Raw genomic sequence first — 14,371 nt, forward strand, 5'->3', positions numbered from 1 at the left:
TACAACCCAGCTACAGTGCCATCTTACATTTGAGATGGCACTGTAGCAAAATCCCAAATTTTTTTTAGCATTTGAGATATGACATTCCCATTGCTGATGGATTTTGGGGCTTAAATGCCAAATCTTCTTAATATTTGGCATTTAGAAACCCAAATGCGGATGCTCTAATAAGTTTAATATATAACACGACATTTTTATTTTTAATACTTTTTCTTTCTTTAGAATTATTGGAATTGGTCAAGAAATTTAAAACTCAACTAATTGAAATTTTTTTTGGTGTTTTCAATAAAGAAATCCAAAGTTTAAAGGTCTGTTTAGTTTAGGCTTGTCTCTAGTGATATCACTGAAAACCCATAACTTAATGATGAAAAAGCATGGGACCACATAAATTTTTTTTTTTTGGATTGATTTCCTAATCTTGTTTTCATCACTCTCACTCAAAAATCGGAAACACTAAATTGATGTTTTCAGTTTCTGAGATACATATCTCATTGACAGGATTGTAAATTTTTTACCTCTGTGGGGCCATATGTGTTGATGGCGTTATCTCTGTTACTTTATCCCCTCTCTTTCTTCTCCCACTTTTTTCTTTTTCTTTCTTTCTCCGACTTCTCTTTCTCTCTATTTTTTTTCTTTCTTTCTTCCTTTGTTTGGTTCTTTCTTTCTTCCTTTCTTTGGTTCAGCCTAGTTCCACCCCCATCGTCAAAGTGAGAGCCTCGAAACACCAAGACCATGATCACTGGTGTTGGGTTTTGATTTTGTCCCATCAAGTAACTTCTCTCTCCAACCTAGAGATCAAGCTTCGCCGATGTGGGGGCCTTTTTTGTTATGCGTTGGGCTGGGCTGCCTCTACGGTAGTGGGCCCAAATATTCTGAGTAAGGGAGTTGAGACCGGTTTAACTGCAACTCAATTTGGTCCTGCTTGTGCACAAACATTGAGACCAAGTCCAAGGGAAGATGCAGCAAAGTGGGCTTATCCTCTATTTCTACCGCAAAAGACTTTTCTCCAGTTTCTGTCGCAGGACTGACTTTTCTATTTCTGCTGCTACTAGTTTCTGCCGTAGGATTGACATTTTTACCGCAGAAGGAACTTTTCTCCAGTTTCTACCGCAGGATTGACTTTTCTACTGTGCAGCAAAACCTTCCGCCGTGTAGTAAAACCGTCTGTCGTGCAGTGAAACTTTCTGTTATGCAGTGAAGTTGTCTACTGTGCAATAAAGCTTTCTGCTGTGCAATAAAGTTTCCTGCCATAAAGCCTTCTATTATGCATTAAAGCATTCTGATGTGCATTAAAGTTTTCTGCTGTGCTTTAAAGCTTTTTGCAGTGCTTTAAAGCTGTTTGTTGTACTTTCAAAACCTTCTGTCGTGTGAATGACTACTCTTCATTTTTATGACAGAAATACTTTTCCTCTTCCTGCATATAAACAAATCTAAAACCTAAAGAAAATACCCATCAAACAAATGTTAGTTTAAATGGGTTAGCATATTCTCAAATATGTACACATATTCGTAAATAAAGATATATGCATATATATATATATATACTTATGGCAGGATAATGATTAGTTTATGTCAAAAGTAAAACACGTAATAACAAATAAAGAGGAAAGCTTTGACAGGAAATGTTTAGCTTGTATAATAGTTAATACGGTAAATATAATGAAAATGTGCTATAGCAGAATAACTAGTACAGCAAGTAAAGATACCACAACAGGACAACTGACGCGGCAAACATGATAAAAAACGTGCTACATCAAGATGACTAAATACGGCAGATAGAAATTATAATGAGAGAAATCAAATATATTTGCAATCAAAATTAAGTATTGAATCTGTTCATAGAATAAGTAAACCAAGAAGGAACCCAAACTCTAACTTGAACAACCTTGTTATAGGCTCTTGTCATAAAAGTTGTACATTTTGAAGAATATGCCTAAATGGCTACTAGCTATTACTTTTGGAGATTTCAAAGAGTGGGTTTGCTAAGAGGGAAGGAAAAGATGGTCTATTGATGCATACCCCTATTCCTACCACGTTTTCTCTCTTCTTTTTATTTCTCTTCTTTCTTTTTTTTACCCTTAATTTCTTACTACTCTCTTGCTGTGGGTTGTTTTTCTCACTCGGGTCTTTTCTTTTCTTGGGTCCTTTTCTCTGGGTGACTCTTTCTTTCTAAGTGCAGGTTTCCCCTTCCCCCTAGGTTCCCCTTTCATCCATGGCTAGCTCCTCCTTTTATAATGAGCTAATTCAATAGGATTTCTTCCTTTTACCCCTAGGGCTTCACCAATTGTTTTTGGTTTGTTGCGGGCATCCTTTCAAGACTACCCACCAACTCATTGGTTGCCCTGACCACTATCATTGCTCTAGTACGTGTTTACCGCACCATTACTCATTTCAGGACAAAATTCCCTTTTGTTTATTCTTGCTGTATACCTCTATCTTTGGGCTATCTTACTACCTAGCTCTATGGCATGCATAAGATGGTCTCAACCATCTATTACTTCTTTTGGGTAAGATACCATCCCAACAAGATATATTCCCAAAAGAAGTTATGGCAGGAAACCAAATATAGACCCCCTTTTCCCCCCACCACTAAACCACGCCCTCTGAATTCCTTTGAACGTGAGTCTATCTCCCTTGTATTGGCTGGGTACAGGTTGATGGTGCTCTGGCCCTTCTGTTTTGTATTCTTTCGTTCCCACGTCGTTTCTACCGCAGTAGATTTGTTTTGTTCTGTTGCGTGACGTTGTCTTATTTCTTCACACGTTTCTTGTTGTGTTTGTCATTTCTTTTAGCTTAGCTTTTCTTTCCTTAACGTGTTTCCTGCTACTGACACTTCTTGCCGTTTCTTGTTTCTTTTCACCGTGCTTCTTCATATCAGTTTTCACGCCTATCTTTTTTATACAAAAGGATTTGAGCCTTTGTGAGCCAAATAATGTTGATTGAATCAAAAGGGTCTTAGGCCCAATTTATCTTTATCTACCAAAGCCATTCCGCCAAAGTACTGTATTCTACGGCAGATCTGTATTCTGCTGCAAATTTGCAGGCCAAATAATGTTAACTGGATCAAAAGGGTCTTGGACCCAATTTATCTTCATCTACCAAAGCCATTCTGCCAGAGAACTGTATTCTGCGGTAAAACTATATTCTGTGGTAGATTTGTATTCTGCAGCAGATTTGTGTTTTGCTGTAGATTTCTTTCACTTGCACTTCTTTCTTTGGAAATTTCTTACTCTTCGGTCTTCTTGGTGGGTCTTTGGGCTTTGCTTCTCATTGGGCTTTCTTCCTCATGGGCCTTTGAGTACAGATTTGCAAAAATGGGTATCAACAGCAGACAAATCGGACTGAGCCCAGGTCGAATTGTGAGACCTGATGCTTCACAGAGATCAAAAGCTTCGTCGGCGAATCGAATTAAGCCAAGACCAGAGAACAAGCTTCGCCGCGAATAGAACCCAAAGCTCTCCTTCATTTTTTTTCCCCTTCACGCGGTGATGGCTATAACGTGATAAGACCTGATGCTTCTTCTTCTTTTTTTCTTTTTTAATCAAACACATTTGGTTGAGGGCTGTTGGTGGGTTTGGATTTTTGATTCATTCGGATTTTTTGGTGGAGGTTGTGGTTGTGTTGAGGGCTGTTAGTGGTGGTGGTTGTAGTTGTGGATTTGTGGGTTTGCCGTTGGTGGTGGTGGGTGAAGGGTTTGCCGTTGATGGTGGTGAAGCTAGGTTTGAAGTGCCGAAAAAAAATAAATAAATAAAAAGGAACACGGGTAGCAACCATATTTTTTTGTATAGTGTCAGTGGGTGGGTCCATTATTTTGGCAAAAAGTGAAGTTAAAAACTAAGTTACATGACTGAGTTTTGTGACCAAACAAAAGTGTTGGATTTTTTAAGGATAATGGAGTTTGAGTTATGAGTTATGGGTTTTGAGTTTGAGTTATAAAAACTGAATACTGAGTTATGAAAACTGAGAAACCTATAAACCAAATGGGCCCTAAATCTCTTCATTCCCAACAATCGAATTATCCAAAAATAAATAGTCAATTCGCTCCAAATTATATGAAATAGGTGTTCCTTATAAAAGGCTAGCTTAGGTATAAGACATTTTTCTAATTAGTATAAAATAAAATTAGTGTCATAATAGGTCAATATGAAAATAACGTACATACAACTTTAGCATAAATTATGAAACTAAAAAGTAGAAAAAAAAGTAATGAATTTTGTAGTTTAATTTGTATTTTTAATAAAAACATTCAAGTACAAATTTGTTATTGCGGATTATATATATATATATATATTTTTTTTTAGTAAAAGTAAAAATGTTAGTGATGTGAGTTGTGTTAAGTATTGCTGTACCATGATGACCATGGAAAGGGAAATGGGAACATAACATGAAGTCGACGACGCCGTTTTGCTTTTTCTTCCAAGAAATTAAAAGGTATCGTTTGTAGTTGCCTCACTTTACGTGGCCGATAAAATCGTTTCCCGGAAAAGGCAAGAAATCCGCGAGATTCTAAAAAGTCTCACATTGCGGTGATGAAATAAAAGCACGACACGTGGTCGACAAAGAAAAAAGAAATGGGCGTGACGTGTGACCGTGTGGGTCTCGAGAGCAAAGGACGGAGGACCACATGTATATAGTCGGCGTACTGTCGGGCGACTAAATCCACATACTGCCAAAACAGACCTTTTTGTATCAAACCTGTAAAATTCAAATATCAATTATGCCTCATTTTGCTGGCTCTAAATTATTTTTAATAGTATTTGAAAGAAAAAATATCTGTGCTTTTTCTACGATAGTAAATATTGTACTAACTTTTTAAAAACTATTGATATGATATGTTATAAATATACGCAATTTTTATAAATATTTCGAAATTGATGTTAGTCTAATCATGATTTGTCAATTAATAAATTGTGAAAAAATTATATTTAATCATTTTTATATATTTTTTGAGATAAAAGATAGAACTCATTTTTATATTTTTATTTAAAATACTTTGGTAGGTTTTTGATATTGTTAAATTGCCGATTGTTCCAAAAACTTAAGTTATTAAGAGGTAGAATGGAGAAGACAAGAATCGAACTTAGAATCTCATACTTTAATATCACGTTAGATTACTTATTGTCTCAAAAGTTTAAATTATTGTAAATTCAATCATTTAACCACACAATTCTAACCGATATTTCAATTGGTATTGTTGTTGAGTTGGGATTTCAGATCAAAATCTACCTAAATCTTTGATGATAAAAAGAGTGATCATTAATTCATTATAAGACTAGTGTGATAGGTATTAATTTTTATAGTAATTAAAGAGCAATCATCATATAATATTTATAAATAATACAATTGTTAATTAAAAAAACACAGAAACCTTTTTAAAATGCTTTTCATTTTATGTTAAAATTGATAACAATTTTCAATAGAACATTTACTTGTGGGAAAAGTACACAAAATCCTTCATTGTTTCTTTATAAAAAATGACAACACTTAAAATTTTGAATGCAAACTTAGTAATCTTCTATGGTATTATTTTATATGTAAACCGCTAAACATATATGAAAATAAAACGATGAGTCTATATAACAAGGGCAACGTGAGAAAACTATTTGTTGGCCTGAGAAAACTATTTGGGATTGACTTCTAAGATGATTGTTAGGTTTATTCACGTGAAAATGCAAATATTGCAAAGGCTTTTTTTTGTTGTTGTTGTTGTGTTTAGGCCATATAATGGGTGGTCCTTTCTCATGAGCTTTGTCTTTCAAAGACTACCCTAAGCCAATCCTTTACTACTATTTCAACGTTACCTTTACATATTTAATGCACCATGCTGGGCCGGGTCCTCTACGGTATGATACGTACCTTTCTCACTCAGCGACCCTTTTGGAAGAGTTTTAGAGAAGGCCTCACCTTCTTCGACCAGTGGCTCCATCCCAAGTCCCAATCGGAGGGGAAAAATATATATAGAAAACAATGTTAAAGATACATCTTTTAAAAAATAATAATAATAAATGGTAAAAATGGTAAGTTGTGACTAGTATAATACTATATATAATATCATATTTACATTAATTTATTATTGATAATACTTCTTATTTTTTATAATTAAGTAATTAAAACATGCAAAGAAAAATTTGAATATTGGATATCTTTATTAGAAATACTAAGTATTGTTATTTAAACTATAAGACTCTTGGATTATTGATAATATTTTTATTATATACAAATCACACGAAATAAGTAAATATTTTGGTGGTCTTACATTCGATTTGGTTAAGCTTAATTTTGTTTAAAAGAAAATGTAGGGTTTTTTTTTTTTTATAAATATGCAAAAAAAAAATATATATATATATATATATATCTAGAGACAAAATTAGTCTCCCTTAAAATCCTGACCGTCCATTCCTAATACTGGACATCAGCACCGACTCACAACTTCTCAGCTCCATGAACCAGGACACCTGCGCGGCGCACGGAATCAAACAACGGAAGCACCAACTGGCGGAGATGTAGAGGGCGAGAGAGCTCTTCCTGTAGATCGATGGACACGGCGGAGACACGGATGTCGTGAAGGCGGAGGGCGAGCTTGTCGCCGACGCGGGCGGCGGTCCTGGAGTCCCAGAGGCGGTTGTGGCGCGGGAAGCGGTTGAGTCTGGCGCGGTAGAGTGGGACGAACTCTTGCTCCGAAGAGGAAGCCATGGCGATGATGGAGGCGGTGGTAGGTTGAGTCACCTGTGCTGTTAGCTTGCGGCATGAGAGGACTAGGCGAAGCTGGTGGTTGGGGTTGGTGCACATTTTTTCAGATCTGGCAATGATTGCTTAATTTTTTATACCAAATGGGTCGGATGTAAATACATGCATGAGATTGGATTGTATTGTGTTCATATCGCAGTTCTAGTTTTTTTTTTTTAATGTTTATTTATTGGTATCATGTGTGAGAGATCTAAACTGCAAACTATATATATATATATATACACACATGACCATGAGCATCCCGTTCGGATCCTATATTTTATCTTATTTTATCATCTCAAAAATCTATTTTATCAATTATTTCATACCATTTACAATATACTCAACATTTCAAAATTCTATTTTTCTCTTCCACTCGTTAAAATAATATATCTATGTAATAAAATATATTTTTTATTTTTTTTGTTTTTTCTCAATTTTCTCCTTTACAGGCGTCCCTTCCAGAATCCTCCATTCCTTTACTTTTCACCTTCTTCCAACCTCCTTCTCCAAATCCATCATCCATATCAACCCAACTCCTCCATACAACTCCTCAATCATCCATATCAACCAAGATCGGCGAAATAGAAAAGAAAAAAAAAAAACCATCACACCTATTACAACGCCATAGCCACCACAACGTCGATCACATATACCAGCAAACTCAAAAAAAAAAAAAACTGTTAACACCCACACCGATCACGACGCCACAACCACCACAGCTCCACCGATATCGCCACCCACCGATCTCCGCCACGCCACAACCACCACAATGCCGAACACATATACCAACAAACCCACTTTTTTTTTTTTTTTTTTTTTTTTTTTTTTTTTTTTTAAACCATGAACACCCACACCGATCACAACACCACAGCCACCACAGCTCCACCGATCTCGCCACCCATCGATCTCCATCGTGCCAATCTCTCCACCCACCGATCTCCACCCCGCCGATCTCCACCACGGGGTCTTAGGTCTAAAGAGAGCAGATAAGAAAGAAAGAAGGAAGAGAGAGAAAAGAAAGAGAAAAAATGAGAGAGGAGAGAGAAATTAACATCTTGAGTCTCTTAGACTTAAGTTTACTGTGATAACTCGAGTCTTAGAGACTCGAGTTCCATGTGCTAGCAAAGCTGAGGTAGATTAAATCCACCATGTGGAACTCAAGTCTTACAAACTCGAGTTCCTACTCTTTCCTTTCTTCCTTTACTCTTTCTTATTCTTTCTCCATCTTTTGTCGTCCCACTATTCTTATTCTCCTTTCTCAAATTCACACAAAAATAAATAAAAAACTTACCCTTTATTTATTGTTAAGAATAGTGAGGAGAAATTGTAGACGAAGCATTTGATCCAGGCTGACTTTGCTTTTCATTGTGGGTATCTGGGTTTGCAAGTTGAAGTTGATATGGGTTTGTTTTGTTATGAGTCTCTAGATTTGCTTGGGTATTTCATTTGGGATTGACTTTGTACTGCCAGCATATGGAACTCAAGTTTTAAGAACTCAAGTTGCTACAGCGAACTTAAGTTTCTTAGACTTGAGATGTTAATTTGTTAAATAGTTTAGAAATGTTGCTAACTAACAAAATTATTAGAAAAATGGTGTTATTTTGAAGAAGAAAAAATTCGCCAAAGCTATCACCATCAACGACGTCGTTCAAACCAGCCTAAGCACAAATCTCAAAGTTAAAGCAAGAAAGCAAAGATAAATTTCACACACACAAGAAATCAAAAATTTTGATGCTGCCCATTCAAAATTCAAAGAACCCAATCACTCACTCACACAGTCTTTCTCTCAAGCCTAAAGATAGTTGAGTTCCAACACCATACACGGCACAACAGCAAATATACTTTCCTTCACCACAACACAAATCCATATTAAGAGCAGTGACACAACCAAAACCACGAATTTCTTCTAGCCAAAAGTAAACCCAATCACCAAACCAAACAAAAATAAAGCAAATAGAATGAGGGATTTGGGTGGCCTGTGTTGTTGTAACCACAAGTAAACCCATTTTCACAAGATTTTTTTGGTTAAAATGTAAAACTCACCCTCTAAGTTTTAACACTTTTCATTTCAGTCCTATAAGTTTCATTTATTCTCAATTAAGTCATCCGTTAACAATCTGTTAGCTACTGCAGTTATCTATAGCAAAACAACGTTATTTTTTCATTTTATTTAAAATTAAAATTTATTATTTATTTATTAATTTTAAGAAAACATTAATTTTTTTTATAAAAAAAACCGAGAAATTAATTTTAAGAGGTTGTATAGAAAAGAACAACACCAAAGAACAAAAATTTATTTCTCTCTCACCTAAGAAAGAAAAGAAAAGGCCAAAATCCCACCATGGCTAACAAGAAAGAACAAAAAATGAAAACCTCAGTTTTCACAAATCTAAAAAACGGTGCCATCCTTAATAACATCTTCATTGTCAACACACCTCCATCACCAACCTCCATTTTCCAAGATTACAAAGAAACCTTAGTTGGTGGACGACACCCAGATTGCAATATCACCTTAACTCACCCCAACATCAACAGATTCCACTTCAAATTCCATTTAAACCCTTTAATCCAAAACCTTTCTTTCATTGACTTATCTTTAGGTAAATAAGTCTTTATCTTTGTTTGATGCAAAACTGAGCCAGTTGGGTTCTTTGTGTCTATGGCATCCCTGTTTTCAACTGTTGAGTACCTCCTGGAATGGCGCTGCCGAGTACACCTCTTGACCGGAGCGGAGTTGAGCCACCGAGTATCCCTATACCTTCTTCTCCCTCTTGGTCTCTCTTCTCCCTCTTTCTCCCCCTTAAAATTAATTTCTGGGTTTTTTTTAAAATTTTTTTAATGTTTTCTTAAAATTATTAAATAAATTAAAAATATAAAAAAAAGACTCGTTGTTTTGTTATTGATAACAGTAGCAGCTAACGGATTGTACAACGAATGGCTTAATTGAGAATAAATGAAATTTAGAAGACTAAAATGACAAAACACAAACTTAGAAAACTAAAAAGAAAATAGTAAAACTTAAACTTTTCTATATTTCACTGAAGTCATGATTAATCATTTTTAGCCCAAAAGGCATTCTTTTCACTAGTTGAATTTTGCCACATTAAGTAGCTTCCCTATGGGCTAAGTGCACTCACATTGATGGTGCCAAAAATTTTAGCCTTTAGCACCTTAAAATCTACTTTATTTATTTTAACACACCATTTCACAACTCACCTTACATCAATGCTCTTATTTTTCATATCACAGTAAAAAACTATTCATTCATTTATTAATTTCTTTCTCACTTCCTCTCTCTTCCTCTCTACCACAAAAACCCAACAAACGCACAAAACCAGCCATAAAACCCATCACCACCAACCATCGCCATTGCTACCCCTAAGCACAAAAATCACCAGCCACCACCACTTCCTCTCTCTTCCTTTTTGCCACAAAACCCTAACAAAGCCACAAAACCAACCATAAAACCCATCACCATCAACCACCACCATTGCTACCGTTAAGCACAAAAATCACCAGCCACCACCACTGCTACCACTAGGCACAAAACCACCAACCACAAAACCACCAGCCACGACATCAACACCTACCAAAACGACCCACAACACCGACACCCACTTCCACAACCCATCATCACTACCACTTATAGAGCCTAGCAACCCATCATTGTCACCACCAAACGACCCATGAAAACCCAGCACCCCATAACCCATTACAACAAAACAACCCACAAAACCTAGCAACCTAGAATGCCAATGCCCCACACCATCAACAATCTCAACTACCACGTCGTTGCTGATCTCTACTCATTTTGTTAAGAGAGCTTAAGTTAGAGGAGAAGAAGAGAGAGTGTTGAGAGAGTTTGAGTTTGAGGAGAAGAAAGAAAGAAAAAAAATAGAGAAGAAAGAGAGGAAAATGGAGAAAGGGTAAAGAGAGTACAAAAAATATATTATAAGGAGAAGAAGAGAGAGAAACAAAATAAATTTTTTTTTTTTTTTTTGATGTGAAAATCAGAATCTTCATTGATACCAGAACAAAGAATAACAGAGGACAAGGACAAACACTAGACATTCCATTTGGATTAGGTGCAGGACTATCTGGGGAGTACAGCCCTTCCACACCTGATTTGAATCACTATATCTAGCATAATGAGCAAGCTCATGGGCCACTCTGTTGTGCTCTCTTCTCATATGATAAATCTTCCAGCTCCTAAATAACTTAAGGAGGTCCCCAATGCCCTGATATAAGTGGCCTAGGCTGCCATTTGATACTTTTGACTGAATATCTTGGACCATTGTAAGAGCATCAAATTCAAGATTGACTTGTGTGAGTGCCATTTCCCTAGCCAAAAGGATCCCTTCTTCTAGAGCCACAATTTCAGTTTCCAAGCTTGAATATTGGCCTTAGAGGACTTCACAGAGGGCAGCCACTGTTTCTCCGTTACTATCTCTAATTATAACCCCAACACTAGATGGGCGCCCATCATTGGATGTAGCTCCATCCACATTGATTTTGATCCAACCCAATAGGGGAACCTCCCACCTAGCCGCCTCATTATTTTGGTTTTGGAAGCATAAGGCCATAGCTTCTTTAAACTCCCACCTAATTGTTTTTGCAGAGGACCAGATTTGTTCAGCTGAGTGGCTTACATTCTCAAAGACCTTTTTGTTTCTGCTGTACCAGATTGTCCAGGACGTTACAAGGAAGATTTCCAGGTCTTGAGTAGTGCCATCATTCATAATTTTTAGAGCAATATATGTGGTGTCGAGTTGACATTCTCGCATATTCACCAAGCAACCCACCCATCTATCCCACATTTGTAATGCTGAATCACTTTGAAAAAAAGTGTGGGTTATGGATTCCATCTCTTGATCACAAATAGGACAAGAGGGGCTGATGTTTACCCCTCTTTAACTTAAGTTTAGTCTAGTGGGAAGACCGTTCATGCAGGCACTCCACGCAAATATTCTGATCTTTGCTGGAATCTTCAGATGCCACAATTTCTTCCATAAGGGGGGTGGGGGTTCTTGGGTCACCAGTAGAGCACTCACCAAATTCATCAACTTCCACCAGTCCAAGGGCGATGTAATATGCACTCTTCACCGTGAAGTCACCCTTCCTATTTCCTATCCAAATGAGTTTGTCCACTGGTAGATTGAAACTCAGTGGCATGTTTAGAATTACATCAACTTCAAAAGGAAGGAACACAGCTCAAATAAGCTCAGCTTTCCATCTCCCAGTTTCATGGTCTATAAGAGCCAAGACCAACGGAAAGTCATCAAATGTTCTTGGAGGAGAGACGACCTTGTATGTAGTAGGGGTAGGGAGCCATTTATCTTCCCAAATGTGTATTAGCTGACCATTCCCCATTCTCCATCTTGTGCCACTCCTTATAACTTCCAAAGCTCGATAATATTACGCCAAGCGTAAGATGGACAGTAGCCAAGCTTTGAGTTCAGGACATCACCATGTGGGTCTAGTTAAGTTAGTAGTGTACTGTTTTATACATGAGCCGATAATATGGTGAAAATGTGATCAAAACTTGCAATCCTGATACTGAGAAGCTCCTGATGCAGCCACCTTAGCAGGCCAAATATGGGCGCTCTTGGTGTTTTCTCTAATGATTTTAGGACCATTAAAAAGATGAATTGAGAGCCAATAAGCTTAAGCACAAATGGAACTCTATCCCCTCTAATAACAATTAGAGGAGGTGAAATAATGAGTTAGACCCTTCCAGTGTATGTCAAATTTATCAATTATCCTCTTATGACTTCAATGATTCTTTCATATGCATCTTCATTACTAGCGATTGTTTACCTTATTTTTGACGGTAAGTAGAATCTTACGATCCAACCATGAAAACTTCTCATTAGTCCTATCTAGGATCCAATTTTAACAACCATGAAATTCAATAACAATAACAACTTCCCCCCCCCCCCCCCACCTTTTAATTTTTATTGCTAAGTTACACATGCACCTAGTGAATTTTAAACCCAAGACCTCACCCTCCATCCTATTATTATGAGAGGAGGAAGTGTCATTTGAGCTAGCACTTATTGGCAACTTTCCTTCCCCATCTTACTATTTTAATTTAACTCTTGAAATGCCAATGTAAACTTAAGAATTTGTAGCCTTCTTGATATGATTTTGAAACTCTACACTACAATGTTTATGGAACTCTGATTCTTTTTTGAAACATGTTTGAACATTTCAGGTTCATGAAAATGCTTATATTAGTGATTTCCATCACTGCTTTTCCTTGCCGTCAAATTCTTCAGGTGAGTCTAGATATAATTTGGTAATTATTAATTATATGGAGTTCACTTCTTGAACTACATTGGTTTACCCCTTAAATTGAACTCGTCTTTCCTAAAGACAAGTACATGTTTTCCTTTGAACTCATCGTTCCAAAAGACAAGTTCCTTTACTTTTCCTTAAAAAAAAAATCCCTTAATGAGAGAGAGAGAGAAGTTCCATTTAAAAAATGATTCAATTGGAACTCATCTTCAAAGGAATCATTTTTTAAATGTTTTAAAGGAAACACGTAAGCTTCTTTCCTAAATACGAGTTCCATTTGAAAAATGATACAGGAACTTGCCTTTCCTAAAGACGAGTTCCACTTGGACTCACTATCTAGTTAGCATTGCTAGTTCAGCAGCATGCATGATAAACTTGTCTCTTGGAGAGACGATTTTTGTGCTTGAACTCGTCTCTCCAAGAGATGAGTTTATGATAAGGCTATTATACCGATTAATTTGAAAACAATGTTTAATTAGCAAATAATTTTTAAAAATGAATTATTTATAAAAAATGACCGACTACAGGTTGTCAGATAGTTAAAGTGGACCAAGCAATGTTCTTGCACCTCCCATGAAATTAAGAGCTAAAGTTTGACTGAATCTTGATTTTAAAAGCGTCAGTTTTGCTTTATTTTTTGTAAGCAGTGGGACCAAAGTCATATTTCAGGTCTAGCGGCCTAGATTACTGTGTCTATTGGAATGGAAGATATTGCTACTGGATAATTCTGATGTTCCTTTCTGGATTTATCATTATAAGAGGATATCAATTTATCAAAAGACTAGAATTTGATACACAATGAGCAGATCTTAGTTTAACAAAGAGATGCTAATGCTTGATTGGCCTTTCTATTTTTGGTTGGATTGAGAAAGAGGTGGACTTGACAAGAACAACCCAGAATCTTGGGTGAGATGGAATGGGGTGGTTAATTTCCTATTGATCATTGCCAAAATTATAGGCCTCTTGCAACCAGAATTGATTGCAATTAATGACATTTTGCAAAACCACTATCTTACATGACTTCACCAAATATCTCCTACCGAGAAAATATACTTTATTAAAACTAATATCTAATGACGAGGAAATGAATCATGGTTTGGGTCTCCCAACCTATGAAAAAGAAAAAATCTTTATTAAACACAGTTTTCAAGGTTCAGGTCTTGGAAATTTAATGCTAAGATGGTAAATATGCCCCGTGGGTGATTGTCAGTTGGTTTGGACAGTTTTGAGGGAGTTCAGTTCAGACCATCTAGCCAGTCCTCTCTGTTTAGGAAAATGACAAACTGAACCGCATTGCCAGATGCTTAGTACCTGCTGTGGTCAATCTTGCTGGTGTGGTTGGTCA

At 36.6% G+C, this 14,371-nt stretch overlaps 1 protein-coding gene across 1 annotated transcript; it reads right to left on the minus strand.

Annotated features, from left to right (window-relative positions):
* Nucleotides 1-6,319: 6,319 nt before the first annotated feature.
* LOC111996250 (uncharacterized) lies at nt 6,320-6,960 on the minus strand. Its single transcript, XM_024028201.2, has one exon. It carries the CDS (start codon nt 6,787-6,789, stop codon nt 6,424-6,426), a length of 366 nt encoding a protein of 121 aa, XP_023883969.1. The 5' UTR covers nt 6,790-6,960; the 3' UTR covers nt 6,320-6,423.
* Nucleotides 6,961-14,371: the final 7,411 nt, after the last annotated feature.

This window comes from Quercus suber, unplaced genomic scaffold, assembly GCF_002906115.3.
Source record: "Quercus suber isolate HL8 unplaced genomic scaffold, Cork oak 2.0 scaffold_164, whole genome shotgun sequence".
NCBI classification, from domain to species: domain Eukaryota; kingdom Viridiplantae; phylum Streptophyta; class Magnoliopsida; order Fagales; family Fagaceae; genus Quercus; species Quercus suber.